The sequence below is a fragment of the Bombina bombina genome, chromosome 3 (assembly GCF_027579735.1).
Source record: "Bombina bombina isolate aBomBom1 chromosome 3, aBomBom1.pri, whole genome shotgun sequence".
Classification (NCBI taxonomy): domain Eukaryota; kingdom Metazoa; phylum Chordata; class Amphibia; order Anura; family Bombinatoridae; genus Bombina; species Bombina bombina.
Window position 1 is genome coordinate 535,485,984 of NC_069501.1, and position 21,812 is coordinate 535,507,795.

The window sequence follows — 21,812 nt, forward strand, 5'->3', positions numbered from 1 at the left end:
GACTAAGTGTGGTGAGAACTTAGCTTTTAGCGCCCTCTTTTTTCTCCTTAAATTTCTTTGTGGCCTGAAGATCGAACTTCAAGGCACAAACCACATCCAGAATTATGTTGTAAACGTTCCTTCGACGAAGAAGGATTAGGACATAAGAAAGGAACCACAATCTCTTGATTGATGTTGCAAATTGACACAACCTAACTTGGTTCGTAGAACAGCCTTATCAGCATGGAAAGCCAGATAAGGAGGGACGTTGCAAGGCACTCTGTGCACAGAAGCAATAGCCAGTAGAAAAGGAACCTTGCAAGACAACAATTTAATGTCTACTTCATGCATAGGCTCCAACGGAGCCCGTTGCAAAACTTTAAGAACAAGATTTAAACTCCAAGGAGGAGCATTAGATCTAAACACAGGCTTGATCCTAGCAGAGCCTTAACAAATGACTCCACATCTGGAAGCTCAGTGAACCTCTTGTGCAGTAACACAGACAGGGCTGAAATATGTCCCTTCAGGGGACTTGCAGAAAAGCCCTTCTCCAGTTCATCCTGGAGAACAGAATAAGTAGGTCCTCCCCACCTTATGATAGATGCGACGAGCAACCAGCTTACGAGCTTGAATGAGAGTAAAAATAACTCTCTCAGTAAACCCTCTTGGCTAGGACTAAGCATTCAATCTCCACGCAGTCAGCCTCAGAGAATCTAGAAATTGATGAACAAAGAGACCTTGATCAGCAGATCCCTGCGACAAGGTAACTTCCACTGAGGAGATAATGACATCCCCACTAGATCCGCGAACCATAACCTTCGCGGCCAAGACGAAGAAATCAGTATCACTGACGCCTGCTTGATTCGAGCCACTACACTAGGAAGTAGTGGTAACGGCCGGAAAAGATAAATTAGGTTGAACCTCCAAGGCACCGCTTATGCATCCGTTAGCTCCGCCTGAGGATCCCTGTACCTCAACCCATATCTGGGTAGCTTGGTATTGAGATGCCATAAGATCTTCCTCTTGCATATCTCTGCAAACATTCGGGATGGAGAGACCATTCACCAGGATGAAAGGATTGTCTGCTGAGGAAATCCGCTTCCCAGTTATCCACACCCGGAATGTGGATTGCTGACAGTGAACAAATGAGGGTCTCCGCCCACTCCAGAATCCGAGATACTTCCCTCATAGCTAGGGAGCTTCTCGTTCCCCCCTGATGGATGATGTAAGCCACCGAGGTTATATTGTCTGATTGGAATCTGATAAACTGGGACAAACACAGCAGAAGCAAAGCCTTCAGAGCATTGTATATTGCCTGAATAGCCAAAATGAGATCGGGAGGGAGTTTTCCATAGTCCATAGGCCCCATGCCATCCTGGCACCCCAAACAGCTCCCCATCCTGACAGACTTGCAACCATAGTCACAATCACCCAGGATGGTCTTAAGACAGACGTCCCTCGGGACAAGTGAGCCAGACAAAAACACCAAGAGAGCGATTCTCTCGATTGCTTGTCCAGAGAAATATCGGAATGATCGCCATTCCACTGCTTCAGCATGCGCAGCTGCAACAGTCTGAGGTGAAACCTGGCAAAGGAAATGATGTCCACACTGGACACCATGAGACCAATCACTTCCATACACCGAGCCACAGATAACCTTAAGGAGGTCTGGAGGGCAAGACATGTAGAAGCTAGCTTGTAACGTCTCTGGTCTGTTAGAAATATTCTCATTCTATTATAGTACCCGTGAATTCTACCCTGGTACTTGATACAAGAGAACTCTCTCTATATTTATCTTCCATCCATGGGATCGAAGAAGACAGAGGAGAGATTCCGAGTGGTCCACTCTTCGAAAAATTGCTTGGAGCCGTAGCTAGACCAAACGCAAGTGCAATGAACTGGAAGTGCTGGTCCAGGAACGCAAACCTTAGGAACTGGAAGTGATCCTTGAGGATTGGTACATGAAGGGAGCATCCTTCAAAACTATCGTGGTCATGAACTGCCCTTCTCGAACAAGGGGAAGAATACAATAAAATACAAAGTGTCAAACAAATGACACTAATATAAAATGAACAATAAGCAACGCGTTTCTCAGACTGCTGTCTGTTTCATCAGACTTCTTTTATAATATAATAATAATTATAGGTATCGCTATTTTTCATACAACTTGTAGCAAGTATAGTCTGTATATTTTGACATAGACGTTGATTCTACCCATAAATAGTTTGACTGATAGTAACGTTGCTTCTGACATGGACTTGAGTGAAGAAAGCAGGCAGCGAAACTCGTCAACATTGGCTGGGGTGTCTTTGCCTCCTCCCTGGTGGCCAGGTTCAGTATTTCCCACAAGTAAGGAATGCAGCTGTGGACTCTTTCCATATTAAGAAGGAAATACCTTTCAGTACCTTGTCTGCCCCTCTGAACGACAGGTTACTGTGAGGAGGATTTGGGCCTCAGATTGGTTAGAGGATCCCCCTTCATACGATGAGTAGATCTTGCACTTCTCTTTCACCTCACTCATCATCAAGGATGCAAAAGAAAATGACTGAGGATCATGGGAAGTGGGAGGGATATAAAGCTCTGGTGTTTTGGGGTATGTTTTGCCTCATGAACTTTCAATATCTAATGAAAAATGTCCTTGAAGCTTGGCTTGCTACTGACTTTTGAGGACTAGAAATATACCTATGCCATTTATCTGTTAATTGTTGTGCAATTCATCAGTAATATAAACGCACATATGTATTGAGACTAGCATTCCTCCCCTTAATGCATGTTTCACAATTACAGCTCCTAGGAGATTGGTGGTTCCTATCCTTTAGCAACAAATGTGATGTTCTGTCTCTGCATTACTTTGTCATAATTATTGTTCCTAAAGGATAGCCCCTGCACTGTTTGGCTATATATGTGACCCATATCTTGTAGTGGTGTATATAACATAGTTAGTCCTCCTGGGATGTCTGTGGTTCTTTACCTGTAAGAGAATACTTGTCTCAGTAACTCTTTGTAGGAGGTCTGTCGCCTTTGCCCTGAGATGTAAGTTACATTATGTATTGGCAATATATGTCACAGGTATGTCTAACAATTGTGTGCTGTTTTGCATTAACTTTTGTGAGGCGTCTCATATGAAATGCATGCCTCTTCTCCATTAATGGATCAGGTGTAAGCATCAAAGTTACTGCTCCAAAGATCTAAGTGTCTCATATTCCTTAGAAATGTGTGTGTCATTAATACTGTTCCAAAAGCTTTGATGAACTCTGACGTAGCAGTGTATGTATTACAAATATTACCCAATAAGGATGTCGGACCCTCTTCTGTAGCCAAAGTTACTACTCCTGAGTGGTACATGAACACATGTAAGTGACTGACAGGTTTAGCAGTGATAACTGTGGGCAGTGGATGAACACCAGCCTCTGCCTGTTTGCAAAAAAAACTGACCGTTTCCCTACATGGGGCACTTTATTTCTTTATATAGTGTGCCACCTTATGTAAAAGTAATAGCATTAGGAAAATATATGTATTATGTTTAGCTTTAAACAAATATGTTTAAAACACAGTTAACCTGGCACTAGGAATACAATACACACACATCACATAAGCCATCATCCTCATGTTAAAAGACAAACTCACCACAATTGCTTTCTTCATCCCCAAACTGCCTGCGGATAATGTTCTCCATCCAGAACGGGTCACAAACACAGCGCTTGGTAACAGAGTTACAATGGCCGTGAAAGGAACAGTTCAGCTGGCAGGCTAAAGATCATAAATATAAAAAAAAAACATATCAATGTCATCGTAGTGAAGTGTTTACCAACCTGTATTTACAGTTTTAGTCATCACAAAAAAAAATAAAAAAGACTACAACAAATTGCGTTACAGTGCACCATAACCATTAACTGAATCCTGGGATTTAATTCAATATCTGCTCATAAGCAGGCAAGCTCACGAGTTCAGCTTTCCTGTAGACTACCTCATATAAAGGTGACGTAAAGCAAAGAGTAATTCATGGGCGGGGCTCTCCACCCTTTCTCTACCAATCACTCTGAGTGTTTTACTCTAAAAGTATACTGTACATCTAAAGCCTTAGTGTTCTATCATATGTTGATGCTTTATAAATAATGATGATAATCAATAACGTGTTGAGGTTATAATAAGAAAACTGCAAGTGGGCATTTACAGTTATGAGTTATTTTTATCAGGAATGCAATAACTGTATGAACATTAAAAAAACTAAATATTTTGGTTCAAGGTATAAAACACAGTACTGAAATTTCACATTTTAATAGTTTTCAAATATTCATAATTTTTTATGCGACAATAGAGATGGCTAGAATTATGATTTGAAGGCCCTAAAATTCAGCAAATAAATATATAACAGTTTCCTAATTTACAAAGCAACATCACATTTTTTTTAATTTTGAGTAAATTGTTGAATGCTTATTGGAGCAGGTAAAATAAGCATAGGTGTCCAGTGGGGGAGGCAACAAGAAGGGTAAAAAAATAAATAAAAAAAATGTCATCAGCGAAATAATATAAGTGGCAAGATGTACAGCAGGAGAGTTTTGATGTACGGTGGCATCAAAAGTGTGATTCATGTAGGTTCTTATGCTTTGGTATAAAAACCAAAATACTCTTTTTCCCCACCTAGACGTCCATGTGTGTCAGGGTGTGAGTGTCTGACATAAGAATCCCTGTTTCTAGTGCCATGCCTAGCAACCTTGTTCTTGGAGATAACAAAAATCCTTTAATCTTTAAATAAAGTCTGTACTTTTGCTATGTATTTAACTCCTTTAGAAGTGCTAAACATTTACTCCTGGAATACCTCCTTTCTGCTCCAGATGAGGATATGGCCAGTGACTGCAGAATACTTGTATATGCTTAAAAAAAAAAAGAGAGGCGCTCAACCTGGGAAGGAACAATAGCATAATAGCTTGTTCTATGGTTAGTTACCACCCTAGGAGCAGCCTCTTTTTGCTCAACAAGTACCTTTCACAGAGATGAACAGTCCTGTAGCATATCAGTCTGATCCTGACTTAACAGTAAAGTTTAGTCCTGAAATACCAGGCAATCCCTCTCTGAACGAGAGAAATGGCAAAACGCCAGATGTACGTTTTGGCCTAGCCAGATAAAAACTCAGGTAAATGGTATTTATTTAATTCCAATAAATATTTTGTGGGCCTTGTCAGTAAAGTGCAGCCACACAGTCCAGTCCAGTACAGAAATAGGAAATCCTAGGAAGTCTCCCTAAGGGTGATGCAGGAAGCCAGATGTGGACCCGTTGCTCAGTGTGCCTAGATGGATATGGCTGCACCTCACTAACAAGGCCCACAAAATATTTATTGGAAATTAATAAATACCATTTACCTGAGTTCATTTTTTTAATTGCAGACACTCGGAAAATTATCTCTCTCTTACTGGATCTACTGGGAACAGCATGGAGTGCCAAGGCAGTGAACCAATAACTATCCCCCTTTACTTACTGAATGTGTCTATAGCCAGTGCTCTGAAGATGAGGAAATCACTCTGCTGTTTCCTCAGCTCGTTACGGAGCCTCCATGCCACCTGGTATCCTTTCATGACATGGTGAGGGGGTTGGTTTTGTACATAGAAGACCACTTTAGTGCTACAAGAGAAACACATGGAAGTGTTGTTAGGAGCCAAAAATAACATCTTTGGGAATACCAAGAGTTCAAACAGCAGTTTAGGAAGAATGAATGAGAGGTACTGGAACAGATTTCATTAAAGGGACACTGAACCCAAATTTTTTCTTTCATGATTCAGATAGAGCCTGCAATTTTAAGCAACTTTCTAATTTACTCCTATTATCAATTTTTCTTCGTTCTCTTGCTATCTTTATTTGAAAAAGAAGGCATCTATGCTAAGGAGCCAGCAATTTTTTTTTGGGTTCAGAACCATGGACAGCGCTTGTTTATTGGTGTTGTCCAATCAGCAAGGACAACCCAGGTTGTTCACCAAAAATGGGCCGGCATCTAAACTTACATTCTTGCTTTTCAAATAAACATACCAAGAGAATGAAGAAAATTTGATAATAGGAGTAAATTAGAAAGTTGCTTAAAATTGCATGCTCTATCTGAATCAGAAAAGAAAAATTTTGGGCTCAGTGTCCCTTTAAACATATATAAGAAGAGATCTGATTGGCTAAAATGCAAGTCTGTCAAAAGAAATGAAATAAGGGTGCAGACTGCAGAGGCTTAGATAAAAGGTAATCACAGAAGTAAAAAGTATATTAATATAACTGTACATACATACATACAGGCCTAATCATAATACTTTGTGATCTAATAAACTACCTACTACACTGATCTTGGTACTGGAGTGTATTTTTAATTGTGTGTATAATAAACCAACAATTTGTTTTTTTTAATTTCTACAATAAAGGTTATATTTTAAAATCCTGTTGGGATATTCCGTCCTTTAGTTCAGGGCCCAAAGTGCTGTAAGTGCATACTTTGGGAATCTTGGTATCTTATATATCAATTTTCCTTTTTGTTTGGATTAATATAACTGTGTTGGTTATGCAAAACTGGGGAATGGGTAATAAAGGCGTTATCTATCTTTTTAAACAATACCAATACTGGAGTAGACTGTCCTTTTAAGGCATTTATTTCCCAGAAGCCACTGGTTGTTCATAACTCACCTCTGCTCAGTGTAGAGCTGTATTTTCTGCACTGTAATGTCTGAATCCAGAACTCCTAAAAGCACCCCGATCTGCCTTATAAACATCCCCTTCTGCCTCTCTGTCAGCTGGCTAACACTTACATCCAGAATCATCTCCACTAGATTGTTTTTCATAGGATCTGAGGATAAGAAACATTATATTATTTCGGCTACTGTTGGTTCCACTGAATCATTAAGTCCCTTGAAGACACATCATAGACTTAATTGTCCAAAAAATGAGTTGAATACTTTTTCATGGCAAAAAGCAGCAGTCATGTAAACGTTATAAAGAAAGTTTACCAATCTCCCATGTTAAAACATACTTGGTTTTGGAAGTGAAGTGCATATAATATACACAAAACCAGTTGTGCAAGCACACCTCTTAAAAGAACATACAATTTGAAATGGTTTAAAGGGACAGCATACACGAATTTTCATATAACTGCATGTAATATAGACACTACTATAAAGAATATGCAGATATACTGATCTAAAAATCCAGTATAAACCCTTTAATCACGTATTTAGAAGCTCCCAGTTTAGCACTGTTGATGAGATTAGGCCTGGACACCCAGTGAAAGGGGCTGGGAAAACAAGAGGAGCAGACCCCCCCCTTCCCTGCAAAAGAAAAGATTCATTACACAAACAGGAGCAAGCTGGAATCTGTAACCGAACGTATACATCTGATACTTTGGGGCTTAGTTAGGAGTCTGAAAATCAGCACAATGCTATTAAAAAAATAAGCAAAACTATACATTGTTACAAAAACACTACCAGATGGGCTATAGAAAAGAATAATCTACAAAATAATTATGCAAAGAAAAATCCTGTTTGACATTATATATGTATATATATATATATATATATATATATATATATATATAATACTGTATATCTTGTCTCTGGTTGACTTTATATTAAAGGGTCAGACTTCCCAAAAAAATGTATTGTTTAAAAAGATATATAATCTATTTATTACCTATTACCCAGTTTTGAATAACCAACACTGTTATATTAATAAACTTTTTACCTCTGATTATCGTGTATATAAGCATTTGCAGACTGCCCCCTTATCTCAGTGCTTTTTGTAAACTTGCATTTTAGCCAATTAGTGCTGGTGCTTGCATAACTCCACAGAAGTGAGCATACTTATCTATATTGCACACAAAGTATCACTGTCTAAGCGGTGGCCTGTTGGGGCTTAGAAACAGGCAGAGATTTAGAGGTTTAACGTTTATAAAGCATATTAATATAACAATGTTAGTTGTGCAAATCTGGGGAATAGGTAGTAAAAGCGTTATCTATTTTTTTAAAACAATAAACAAAAAAAAATCAAAAATGATGGTCAATATACGTAAGATATTGCTGGCTTAAAAGTTTTTAGACAAATCTTTAACATGCAGAAGTCTCAGAAAACATGCTTTTATAGATCCTTGAATAATAACTTTGTGTTGCCATTCATAACAAGACCACCTTCCTGTGTGTACATAAGTGATACCACTGAATAGCTTCATGATACAATACTCTCAGGCAATAAACTTTATACAGGTGGCCCTCGGTTTACAACGGTTCAATTTGCACCGTTTCAGAATAACAACCTTTTTTTTTCAGTCATGTGACTGCTATTGAAAAGCAGTGCATTGATTAAAATAGCCAGTAGGTGGAGCTGTCCACTTGTGTTGCAGCAAAGATATGCAAGCCAAGCAAGCTGAAATTAACCAGTTTAACCAGACCTGAGCTATCGAGCAGATTTCAAAGGAACAAGATCTTCCTGTCTATAAATCAGTCCAGATTGGAATGCATAGTAAGAACTGTTTGCAGAAAAATGCAAGTAAAGTCTGTGTTGCGTGATTATTTTATTAGGTTTAGAATGCTGTTTAGCAAATGTTTTTGTTCATTTAACTTAGTTTAATTATATATTCTGTGTTGCGTGATTATTTTATTAGGTTTATAATGTTGTTCAGCATTTAAAGTCTTCATTTCAAAGCTTTAAAAATAATGTATTAGGTGTTACTTATGACAATTTTGAGAGGGGCCTGGAACCTATCTCCCTCACTTCCCATTGACTTACATTATAAACTGGGTTTCAATTTACAACGGCTTCGATTCACAACCATTCCTTCTGGAACCTAACCCCGGCGTAAAATGAGGGCTACCTGTATTTACATTTCAGGGTAGTCTCACCACCTTCCCCAAAATAACATAATACAGAGGCCATATTGTTTGCATTAAGAACTACAAAAGAGTCTCCCACTCAGCCTTGTTGACTTTGTATAAAGGTGTCACCCATGTCTTCACAAGCAACGAGTTCCCATGGAATCCTATGTAAACATGTTCATAATGCCTGTATTCAATTCACCCATTCTCCCTCTAGTGCTTTATAAATGAAACTGCATACCTGTCTACATAATGCACATTCAAATGCAACACTAGATAAATATATATCTCTTCACAGTTCACATGTTGCCATTATATTCTGGTACTAGTGAGGTATATTGCCACATGACATCTTGGAGTAGAAATAAACACTTCAAGTTAAAGTCAAGACACCTTTTGTTCTACATATAGCCATTTTCCTGTCAGCTTCAACAAAGAAACCATATTTGAAGACAGGAAGGTATTTGACACCTATATATATATATGGGAGGCAGGGCCGTCTTAAATATTGACTGGACCCTGGGTAAACATTTTCAGCCCCCTGACCACGTTCACTCCAGTGACGTCGGGTTCAGTTTTTGAGCATCCCCTTTCCGTGTGGTTTCCTGTGGCGTTCCGGAAGCCCTGCAGACTGGGAGACGGAGAACACACTCTCATCTGCCCGTGGAAGATACTTTTACGCGGTGATATTGCTTAATGTGAATTTACACATTGTACGTGTATTTTTAGGTGCGCATTTAGCATTTCTTAAAATAAAACGGTGTTACCCTTAGAGTGGCTTGTGCTCTGTTCTCTTTGTGTCTTTACAGTTTCTATTGGGAGCAGGAGCACAGTCCTTGTTTCCGTTTCAGAGCAGCATCCACCCTCCCCTATACATCTGGGAAGTATTTGCCAATATTTATATATATATATATTTGGCTTGGTTTTATTTTTGACAAACTTTTATTTTTGGAAAACTGTTTTTTTAGGCTATAAATATGTATTTATATTTTTAAATATCATTTGCTTTGTATAAATGTGATTAATAGCGTTTTTTACTTGCCAATATCACTATTTTATAGAGAGATTAATCTCATATACTATTCAAGAGTAGAGAAGAGCAGCTTAAGTATATGTGTGTGCTAAATAAATCTAGTACAGGAGGAAGAGGGCCCTGCTCCGGAGAGCTCACAGTCTACAGGTTTAGGGTGCAGAGACATAAGGTTGGGGGTAGCTTGTCACATCAGTTGTAGTTGCAGCAGTGAGTCAGGCAGTTCATGTATTAGTTTGGTTAGGATGAGAGATGGAGGAGAGATGCTCTGAATAGGTGGGTTTTCAAGGAGCGTCTGAAGCTATACAAGTCTGGAGACAGTCTTATGGAGCGGGGTAGAGAGTTCCAGAGGACAGGAGCAGCACGTGCGAAGTCTTGGAGACGGGAGTGGGACGTAGAGATAACAGGAGTGGAGAGACGTAGGTCAGAGGTTGATCGGAGAGGGCGGGATATTTCACGATGAGAGAGGAAATATAGTTGGGAGTTAGACTGTTGAGTGCTTTGTAGGTTAGGGCTAATACTTTAAATTGTATTCTGGAGTGTATGGGGAGCCAGTGTAGAGACTGGCAGAGCGGAGCAGCTGATGTAGATCAGCGACTTGGGTGCATGAGTCTAGCAGAAGCATTCATAATAGATTGGAGGGAGGAGAGGCGGTGTTTTGGAAGGCCATTTAGAAGAAGATTGCAATAATCAATGCGTGACAAAGGGAATAAATAAGTACTTTCGTAGTTTTTTTGAGTAAGGAAGGGACGAATTCTGTAAATGTTGCATAGGTGTGAACGGCACGATTTAGTAAGCACTTGTATATGTGGGTTGAATGTGAGTTCTGAGTCAAGTGTAACCCCAAGACAGCGGACCTGGGATGAGGTGTTGAGAATAGAGTCTCTAACCATCAAAGAAATGTCAGGTGTTGGATGTCTCGAAGAGAGGGGAATAAGAAGCAGCTCAGTTTTGGTCAGATTGAGTTGGAGGTAGTGTGAAGACATCCAAGAGAAAATTGCAGAGAGGCAATCAGAAATCTGGTTGAGTAAAGAGGGAGAGATATCAGGAGAGGAAAGATAGATTTGGGTATCATCAGCATATAAGTGGTACTGGAATCCAATAAGTGTTCCAAGGGAGGATGTATAGAGAGATAGAGAGAGAGAGAGAAAGAAGAAGTTGTGAAAGAATAGGGTCAAGTGGGCAAGTTGTAAGATGAGCGAAGGATAGGAGTACAGAGACTTCTTCCTCTGTTACAGGAGGGAAGTAGCATAGTGTTCTGTTAATAGAAGGGGTGGGTAGGATTGCTGGGTTTGAGGTGTGTGAGGTGCAGATATCTTTTCTAATGGTGTCAATTTTATTTTTGAAGTGTTCAGCAATAATCTGAGCAGTGAGGCTGGTAGTAGGCGGAGGTGCAGGCGGACGTAGGAGAGAGTTAAATGTTGAGAACAGCTTTCTGGGGTTGGATGCGTGAGATGATACAAGGGAGGAGAAATAGACATGTTTGGCCAGGCTGAGCACCGAGTTGTAGGACTTAAGGATGAATTTATAATGCCGGAAATCAGCACAGGTGCGTAATTTCCTCCACTGCCGTTCAGCAGCCCGTGAACATTGCTGATTTGGTATGCCACGGTTGCCGGCGAGTAATTTATGTACGTCGAAGAGTGGAGGGTGCAGCTTTGTCAAGTGTTGATTTTAGTGCCGAATTATACTGTAAAGCCACGAGTCATTTAAATTCCTGGAAGGTATTTTTTTGTTAATTGGGGGGCTTGCAAAGATGTAGTAGCTAGAGTAAGTGAGAAAGTAGAAAGTTAGTAGATGGTGGTCAGAGAGAGGAAAGGGGAAGTTAAGGAAGTTGGAAACTGCACAGAGATTAGTGAAGACTAGGTCTATGAAGTTAACTTCACAGTGGGTTGGAGATGTTGTCGACTGGGACAGGCCAAAAGAGGTGGTAAGGGATAGAAGTTAAGAGGCAGCAGGCATGTTAGGATTATCAACGGGTATGTTGAAGTCCCCTAAGATGAGAGAAGGGACATTACAAGAGAGAAAATGTGGAAGCCAGGCTTGAAAGTGGTCCAGAAATGAAATGCCCAATAATAAAGAACATGCAAGGCTATTTTTGTAGAAGGCTATAGCTGAAGCAAGGCTGGACCATCTACGCATGGGTATAACTAGGCTGAAGGGCACAAACTTGGATTAAACAACAACTAATGTGACCTTTCCTATGAATGCTCCATTGCCTCCTTTCCAACTATGTGAACAATCAGTGAATCTAGCAATGGTGGAAATCCAGACAGCAAATACAGTTGATATATCTTTGGGGGGATTCTCCCTAGAAATGCTCTCATTTTTTGTGAGCCATCATAATGAGACCACCAACAGATCACAAACGGTAAAGACAAATGTCAAACAGGGACTGGGTTCTTACATTATACTACTAGACTGAGAGGGTCCAACATTCTTCTTTCTAGACCTTTGCAAAACACTTGGCGTGCAGCTCGCTTCCTAACTTCAGATAACGCCATTACTACCAATTCCCCAGCTTTGCATAACCAACATTGTTATATTAATATACTTTAAACCTCAAAATTTCTGCCTGTTTCTAAGTCACTACAGACAGCCTTTATCACATGCTTTTTTAATAGCTTTTCACAACAAGAGACTGCTAGTTCATATGGGCCATATAGATTGTTATCTATATGGCCCATATGAACTAGCAGTCTCTCACGTCCGGGGAGTTATTTAAGCATCAGCACAACACAGCGCTAATAGGATAAAATGCAAGTCAATAAATAATAAATAAAAAGTCATGTGATACAGGGCTGTCAGAAGATGCTTAGATAGAAGTAAATCACAGAGGTAAAAAGTAATTATTAAGTATTAATATAACAGTGTTGGTCATGCAAAACTGTGGAATGGGTAACTAAAGGTATTATCTATCTTTTAAAACAAAAACAAAAATCTGGTGTAGACTGTTCCTTGAAGTATTAGATGATCAGGCTGACTTAAAGAAAAATTTTACACTAGATTTCTCTTTGCATAAATGTTCAGTAGATGACCCGTTTCTATAGCTCATCTGGGAGTATTTTTGTAACAATGTATAGATTTGTTTATTTTTTTAATAACATTGTGCTGACTCCTAACCAAGCCCCAAAGTATCAGCTGTAGACTGAAGACTACATATTACTGATTGCTCCTGTTTGTGTAATTCGTATATGCATGGGATGGGGGTCTGCTTTTTCTTCTGTAATTGGTGGCTACTCAAAAATGCCTCTGGTCATTCATTTTTTTTTGTAGTCTTGCAGTTGAGTAATATAGTGTATTCTGATTAACAATACTATGTTTGCTGCAATTGTTTTTCAATTCAGACAGCTGTCATTGTTAGCAAAACTTGCAGAGGCCCATTAGGGAAAGATATGTACCAGGGTTAGGTATGTGAAACCAGAAGTGTGAACTTCAAATTCTCATACATTGAAAAGCCCCAGTTAAAAAAAATAATAATAATAATTTCAGAAAACGTGGCAAAATAAATAATAAAAATATATTGCAAAGCGTCTTTTCACTATTCACAATTAAGCATTTTATATTGTAGGTTTATAAAAGTGTCTCATGCCCCTTTAAGTTGGGTAATCACTACTGCTGTCAATTGTCATTTTATAGCCAAGGCTTGAGCGCTACAGCACGTTGAACCCCCATGGGTGGGACAAAAACGCTATACAAATAAAACCATTATTTTAAATGAAATACGATATTTTATTTAATGCCAAACCTACCTGGTTTGACTTCCACTGTTGCTCTGGCTGTGTCACTCTCTCCTTTGGCATCTGTCACTTTCAAGTGAAAAGTATAAGTCCCTTCCACAAGATTAGAGAGAAAGAGAATTGAATGGTGGTCTGAGCTATTAAGCACCTCCTAAAGTGGTGAATAAAAGACAGGTCACATAACTGCAGCAAGATTCTAAATATAAAAATGTGCAATCTTTCTGTCTAACAATTATTTCCTGTTATGAGTAACTGGTAGCTATCACAGCATAGTAGATGAAAATTAAACAAATATATATGATATTATATATGGTTTTATTTATTTTCTTTTTTAGATTTCAAAGAATAAACAAAAATAAACTAAACAGAATTTAAACAAGAATATCAACTGTCATGGTTTATTTATCGGCTTTGTGTTGTATCTCGCAGGTTGATGACGAATATTAAGTCATGTACCTGCATGTTACATTCAAAGAAGCAAAATGAGGAGAGTAAGACAAAATCAATTATAAGGGGTCGATTTATGAAAGCCTTCGGCAGGCTTTGCCACCCTACGACTGCAGGTTTTCACAAGAGAACCTGCAGTCTGTATTTAACAAGCAGCAGGTCATCAGACTGCTGCTTCCCTACCCTTTCGCCACCTCTTATGTGGCGAATTTCGATCTCCCAGGTCTTGTCCGAGATCGCGCTTGTGTGCAATTATCGCACTTGTGTGCAATCCGGAATTCCAGCAGTGGAATTCAGGCCACTAGAGGCCCCTGTCCGCCGCAGCTTGATAAATCGACCCCTACATGTGCAGGTATGAGAGGATGGAGATCCCAGACTATTTAATTAAATTATGAGAATGCTTATATCGTTACCAATAAAATGTAATATTGTGAAACGTCTATCTTTGGTTTTCTATAAAAACCATATCTCCTTCTAGAAGTAATAATTCCTCTGTTCTAGTCAACCAACGCAGTTTAAAAGGGGTTTAGTGCAGATTTCCAAAACCTCGCAATTAAAGGGACATGAAACCCAAAACATTTTTCTCATGATTCAGATACAGAATACAATTTTAAACAACATTACAATTTACTTCTATTATCTATTTTTTTTAAATTATTTAGATATCCTTTGTTGAAGAATAGCAATGCACATGGGTGAGCCAATCACACGAGGCCTCTATGTGCAGCCACCAATCAGCAGCTACTGAGCCTATTTAGATATGTGTTTCAACAAAGGATATCAAGAGAATGAAGAAAATTAGATAGAAGTAAATCATGAAAAAAATAAATTTGGGTTTCATGTCCCTTTAATTATGAGAATGTTTATATTGCTCCCAATAAAATGTAATATTGTGAAATATATCTATTTTTTGTTTTATATTAAGAAAAAAACTAATATTAAGTGTTAGTATGGTCTTGTTAATGCTCCTGTTAGTGCTCTTGGTAGGGCCATATGTTAAACAACATTAGTTAAAATACCTTTTGTAATCATATTCATATCAAATGAACTTAGTGAGGCAATTCAAGGATTAGTTATTTTTTTATGAGTGTTGGGGGGGGGGGGTCCAGTACCAAACTACACACACTGATGAGATTTTCTAAAACCAAATAATTTTGATCTAAGGCAAGACCAGGCAGACCTAAAGTGACCACACCATCAGAAGACCAGTATATCAAGCTAACATCATTATGGACTAGAACAGCATCTAATTGTTTAGCAGGAGCCAATCAATGCAGACATTTGGACAGTGAAAGCCTGGAAAAAACATTCTATTTACTGATGAATCAAAATTTGAAAGGTGAGTAAACTAAAATGAGAGGCTAATATCAGTGTGTAAAACCTACTATTTAATACAGTGCAGGGATCCTTTGCTTGTCATGGAGTTGGTGACTTTTACAGGATCAACTACACTTTGCAGAATAGAGAGTGGTCCTTCTCTTCAGTCACAGGCATAATATACCCTCTGACTTCTAATTGTGTGGAAGGGAATATTTTTTCTGACTGGACAACAAATCCAGGAAGAGCTAATTTGCACAACTTTGCCACCAGAATCACTAAACCTCGACCACCCTGAACATCTTTGGGAACATTGGAAAATGAAAAAGGAGAAAAACCACACAGTGACTTCTGTCTAGGATACTCTAAAGGAGAGCTGGAATAATTTGGAATGTAAATTATATAACTTGTTAGCACAAAATGTTTTATATTATAGGGACACATCTCTTGAAAAACAGAATTTATGTTTACCTGATAAATTACTTTCTCCAACGGTGTGTCCGGTCCACGGCGTCATCCTTACTTGTGGGATATTCTCTTCCCCAACAGGAAATGGCAAAGAGCCCAGCAAAGCTGGTCACATGATCCCTCCTAGGCTCCGCCTACCCCAGTCATTCGACCGACGTTAAGGAGGAATATTTGCATAGGAGAAACCATATGTTACCGTGGTGACTGTAGTTAAAGAAAATAAATTATCAGACCTGATTAAAAAAACCAGGGCGGGCCGTGGACCGGACACACCGTTGGAGAAAGTAATTTATCAGGTAAACATAAATTCTGTTTTCTCCAACATAGGTGTGTCCGGTCCACGGCGTCATCCTTACTTGTGGGAACCAATACCAAAGCTTTAGGACACGGATGAAGGGAGGGAGCAAATCAGGTCACCTAAATGGAAGGCACCACGGCTTGCAAAACCTTTCTCCCAAAAATAGCCTCAGAAGAAGCAAAAGTATCAAATTTGTAAAATTTAGAAAAAGTGTGCAGTGAAGACCAAGTCGCTGCCTTACATATCTGATCAACAGAAGCCTCGTTCTTGAAGGCCCATGTGGAAGCCACAGCCCTAGTGGAGTGAGCTGTGATTCTTTCAGGAGGCTGCCGTCCGGCAGTCTCATAAGCCAATCGGATAATGCTTTTAATCCAGAAGGAGAGAGAGGTAGAAGTTGCTTTTTGACCTCTCCGTTTACCAGAATAAACAACAAACAAAGACAAGTTTGTCTGAAATCCTTAGTAGCTGCTAAGTAAAATTTGAGAGCACGAACTACATCCAAGTTGTGCAACAAACGTTCCTTCTTTGAAACTGGATTAGGACACAAAGAAGGCACAACTATCTCCTGGTTAATGTTTTTGTTAGAAACAACTTTTGGAAGAAAACCAGGTTTAGTACGCAAAACCACCTTATCTGCATGGAACACCAGATAAGGAGAAGAACACTGCAGAGCAGATAATTCTGAAACTCTTCTAGCAGAAGAAATTGCAACCAAAAACAAAACTTTCCAAGATAATAACTTAATATCAACGGAATGTAAGGGTTCAAACGGAACCCCCTGAAGAACTGAAAGAACTAGGTTGAGACTCCAAGGAGGAGTCAAAATTTTGTAAACAGGCTTGATTCTAACCAGAGCCTGAACAAAGGCTAGAACATCTGGCACAGCTGCCAGCTTTTTGTGAAGTAACACAGACAAGGCAGAAATCTGTCCCATCAAGGAACTTGCAGATAATCCTTTTTCCAATCCTTCTCGAAGGAAGGATAGACTCTTAGGAATCTTAACCTTGTCCCAAGGGAATCCTGCAGATTCACACCAACAGATATACCAAATTATGTGGTAATTTTTCTGGTTACAGGCTTTCAGGCCTGAACAAGAGTATTAATAACAGAATCTGAGAACCCTCGCTTTGATAAGATCAAGCGTTCAATCTCCAAGCAGTCAGCTGGAGTGGGTCGAACGGACCTAGAACAAGAAGGTCTCTCAAAGGTAGCTTCCATGGTGGAGCCGATGACATATTCACCAGATCTGCATACCAAGTCCTGCGTGGCCACGCAGGAGCTATCAAAATCACCGACGCCCTCTCCTGATTGATCCTGGCTACCAGCCTGGGGATGAGAGGAAACGGCGGGAACACATAAGCTAGTTTGAAGGTCCAAGGTGCTACTAGTGCATCCACTAGAGCCGCCTTGGGATCCCTGGATCTGTACCCGTAGTGAGGAACTCTGAAGTTCTGACGAGAGGCCACAGATCCATGTCTGGAATGCCCCACGGTTGAGTGACTTGGGCAAAGATTTCCGGATGGAGTTCCCACTCCCCCGGATGCAATGTCTGACGACTCAGAAAATCCGCTTCCCAATTTTCCACTCCTGGGATGTGGATAGCAGACAGGTGGCAGGAGTGAGACTCCGCCCATAGAATGATTTTGGTCACTTCTTCCATCGCTAGGGAACTCCTTGTTCCCCCCTGATGGTTGATGTATGAACTTGGCCCTCGCTAGCTGAGGCCAAGCTTTGAGAGCATTGAATATCGCTCTCAGTTCCAGAATATTTATCGGTAGAAGAGATTCTACCCGAGACCAAAGACCCTGAGCTTTCAGGGATCCCCAGACCGCGCCCCAGCCCATCAGACTGGCGTCGGTCGTGACAATGACCCACTCTGGTCTGCGGAAGGTCATCCCTTGTGACAGGTTGTCCAGGGACAGCCACCAACGGAATGAGTCTCTGGTCCTCTGATTTACTTGTATCTTCGGAGACAAGTCTGAATAGTCCCCATACCACTGACTGAGCATGAACAGTTGTAATGGTCTTAGATGAATGCGCACAAAAGGAACTATGTCCATTGCCGCTACCATCAAACCTATCACTTCCATGCACTGCGCTATGGAAGGAAGAGGAACGGAATGAAGTATCCGACAAGAGTCTAGAAGTTTTGTTTTTCTGGCTTCTGTCAGAAAAATCCTCATTTCAAAGGAGTCTATTATAGTTCCCAAGAAGGGAACCCTCGTTGACGGAGATAGAGAACTCTTTTCCACGTTCACTTTCCATCCGTGAGATCTGAGAAAGGCCAGGACAATGTCCGTGTGAGCCTTTACTTGAGGAAGGGACGACGCTCGAATCAGAATGTCGTCCAAGTAAGGTACTACAGCAATGCCCCTTGGTCTTAGCACCGCCAGAAGGGACCCTAGTACCTATGAGAAAATCCTAGGAGCAGTGGCTAATCCGAAAGAAAACGCCACGAACTGGAAATGCTTGTCCAGGAATGCAAACCTTAGGAACCGATGATGTTCCTTGTGGATAGGAATATGTAGATACGCATCCTTGAAATCCACCTTGGTCATGAATTGACCTTCCTGGATGGAAGGAAGAAGTGTTCGAATGGTTTCCATCTTGAACGATGGAACCTTGAGAACTTGTTCAAGATCTAGAGATCTAAGATTGGTCTGAACGTTCCCTCTTTTTTGGGAACTATGAACAGATTGGAGTAGAACCCCATCCCTTGTTCTCCTAATGGAACAGGATGAATCACTCCCATTTTTAGCAGGTCTTCTACCCAATGTAAGAATGCCTGTCTTCTTATGTGGTCTGAAGACAACTGAGACCTGTGGAACCTCCCCCTTGGAGGAAGCCCCTTGAACTCCAGAGAATAACCTTGGGAGACTATTTCTAGCGCCCAAGGATCCAGAACATCTCTTGCCCAAGCCTGAGCGAAGAGAGAGAGTCTGCCCCCCACCAGATCCGGTCCCGGATCGGGGGCCCGCATTTCATGCTGTCTTGGTAGCAGTGGCAGGTTTCCTGGCCTGCTTTCCTTTGTTCCAGCCTTGCATAGGTCTCCAGGCTGGATTGGCTTGAGAAGTATTACCTTCCTGCTTAGAGGACGTAGCCCTTGGGGCTGATCCGTTTCTGCGAAAGGGACGAAACTTACGTTTATTTTTGGTCTTGAAAAGACCTATCCTGAGGAAGGGCGTGGCCCTTGCCCCCAGTGATATCAGAGATAATCTCTTTCAAGTCAGGGCCAAAGAGTGTTTTCCCCTTGAAAGGAATGTCAAGCAATTTGTTCTTGGAAGACGCATCCGCTGCCCAAGATTTTAACCAAAGCGCTCTGCGCCACAATAGCAAACCCAGAATTTTTTGGTCGCTAACCTAGCCAATTGCAAGGTGGCGTCTAGGGTGAAAGAATTAGCCAATTTAAGAGCACGAATTCTGTCCATAATCTCCTCATAAGAAGAAGAATTACTAATAATCGCCTTTCCTAGCTCATCAAACTAGAAACACGCGGCTGCAGTGACAGGGACAATGCATGCAATTGGTTGTAGAAGGGAACCTTGCTGAACAAACATCTTTAGCAGACCTTCTAATTTTTTATCCATAGGATCTTGGAAAGCACAACTATCTTCTATGGGTATAGTGGCGCGCTTGTGTAGAGTAGAAACCGCCCCCTCGACCTTGGGGACTGTCTGCCATCAGTCCTTTCTGGGGTCGACTATAGGAAAACAATTTTATAAAAATGGGGGGAGGTACTAAAGGTATACCGGGCCTGTCCCATTCTTTACTAACAATGTACGCCACCCGCTTGGATATAGGAAAAGCTTCGGGAGGCCCCGGGGCCTCTAAGAACTTTTCCATTTTACATAGTGGTTCTGGAATGACCAGATAATCACAATCATCCAAATTGGATAACACCTCCTTAAGCAGAGCGCGGAGATGTTCCAACTTAAATTTAAAAGTAATCACATCAGGTTCAGCTTGTTGAGAAATGTTTCCTGAATCTGAAATTTCTCCCTCAGACAAAACCTCCCTGGCCCCCTCAGACTGGTGTAGGGGCCCTTCAGAAACCATATCATCAGCGTTCTCATGCTCTACAGAATTTTCTAAAACAGAGCAGTCGCGCTTACGCTGATAAGTGGGCATATTGGCTAAAATGTTTTTGATAGAATTATCCATTACAGCCGTTAAATGTTGCATAGTAAGGAGTATTGGCGCACTAGATGTACTAGGGGCCTCCTGTATGGGCAAGACTGGTGTAGACGAAGGAGGGGATGATGCAGTACCATGCTTACTCCCCTCACTTGAGGAATCATCTTGGGCATCATTTTTACTAAATTTTTTTATGACATAAAATACATATAGTTAAATGAGAAGGAACCTTGGTTTCCCCACAGTCAGAACACAATCTATCTGGTAGTTCAGACATGTTAAACAGGCATAAACTTGATAACAAAGCACAAAAAACGTTTTAAAATAAAACCGTTACTGTCACTTTAAATTTTAAACTAAACACACTTTATTACTGCAATTGCGAAAAAGTATGAAGGAATTGTTCAAAATTCACCAAAATTTCACCACAGTGTCTTAAAGCCTTAAAAGTATTGCACACCAAATTTGGAAGCTTTAACCCTTAAAATAACGGAACCGGAGCCGTTTTTATATTTAACCCCTTTACAGTCCCTGGAATCTGCTTTGCTGAGACCCAACCAAGCCCAAAGGGGAATACGATACCAAATGATGCCTTCAGAAAGACTTTTCTATGTATCAGAGCTCCACACACATGCAGCTGCATGCCATGCTGTCCTCAAAAACAAGTGCGCCATACCGGCGCGAAAATGAGGCTCTGACTATGATTAGGGAAAGCCCCTAAAGAATAAGGTGTCTAAAACAGTGCCTGCCGATATAATCATATCAAAATACCCAGAATAAATGATTCCTCAAGGCTAAATATGTGTTAATAATGAATCGATTTAGCCCAGAAAAAGTCTACAGTCTTAATAAGCCCTTGTGAAGCCCTTATTTACTATCTTAATAAACATGGCTTACCGGATCCCATAGGGAAAATGACAGCTTCCAGCATTACATCGTCTTGTTAGAATGTGTCATACCTCAAGCAGTAAGAGACTGCACACTGTTCCCCCAACTGAAGTTAATTGCTCTCAACAGTCCTGTGTGGAACAGCCATGGATTTTAGTTACGGTGCTAAAATCATTTTCCTCATACAAACAGAAATCTTCATCTCTTTTCTGTTTCTGAGTAAATAGTACATACCAGCACTATTTTAAAATAACAAACTCTTGATTGAATAATAAAAACTACAGTTAAACACTAAAAAACTCTAAGCCATCTCCGTGGAGATGTTGCCTGTACAACGGCAAAGAGAATGACTGGGGTAGGCGGAGCCTAGGAGGGATCATGTGACCAGCTTTGCTGGGCTCTTTGCCATTTCCTGTTGGGGAAGAGAATATCCCACAAGTAAGGATGACGCCGTGGACCGGACACACCTATGTTGGAGAAATATGTATTTTTATCTTATGTCATCTGCTGTGACCAGTTATGGACAAATGTTAATGAACTCCTGCACTGATCAAGCAACCAATGTCTAGCATTTAGCAGGGTAAGAATTCTAAAGACTGCAGGACTCCAACCTTTCTGGGGCAGTGGAAAAACCTCAGTTATACTACAGAAAACGCAGGTAAATAAATAATGAAAGTGT

At 40.4% G+C, this 21,812-nt stretch overlaps 1 protein-coding gene across 1 annotated transcript in view; it reads right to left on the minus strand.

The window, feature by feature from the left end:
- The window catches only part of KIAA0319L (KIAA0319 like), a 336,519-nt gene that overhangs the window by 47,280 nt on the left and 267,427 nt on the right, over positions 1-21,812 (minus strand). The window contains exons 16-19 of the mRNA XM_053706996.1: positions 13,594-13,732; positions 6,635-6,794; positions 5,457-5,599; positions 3,607-3,729 (exon numbers count right to left, since the gene is read on the minus strand). Coding sequence (XP_053562971.1) covers positions 3,607-3,729; positions 5,457-5,599; positions 6,635-6,794; positions 13,594-13,732 — 565 coding nt within the window. The remainder of the gene's footprint in view (positions 1-3,606; positions 3,730-5,456; positions 5,600-6,634; positions 6,795-13,593; positions 13,733-21,812) is intronic.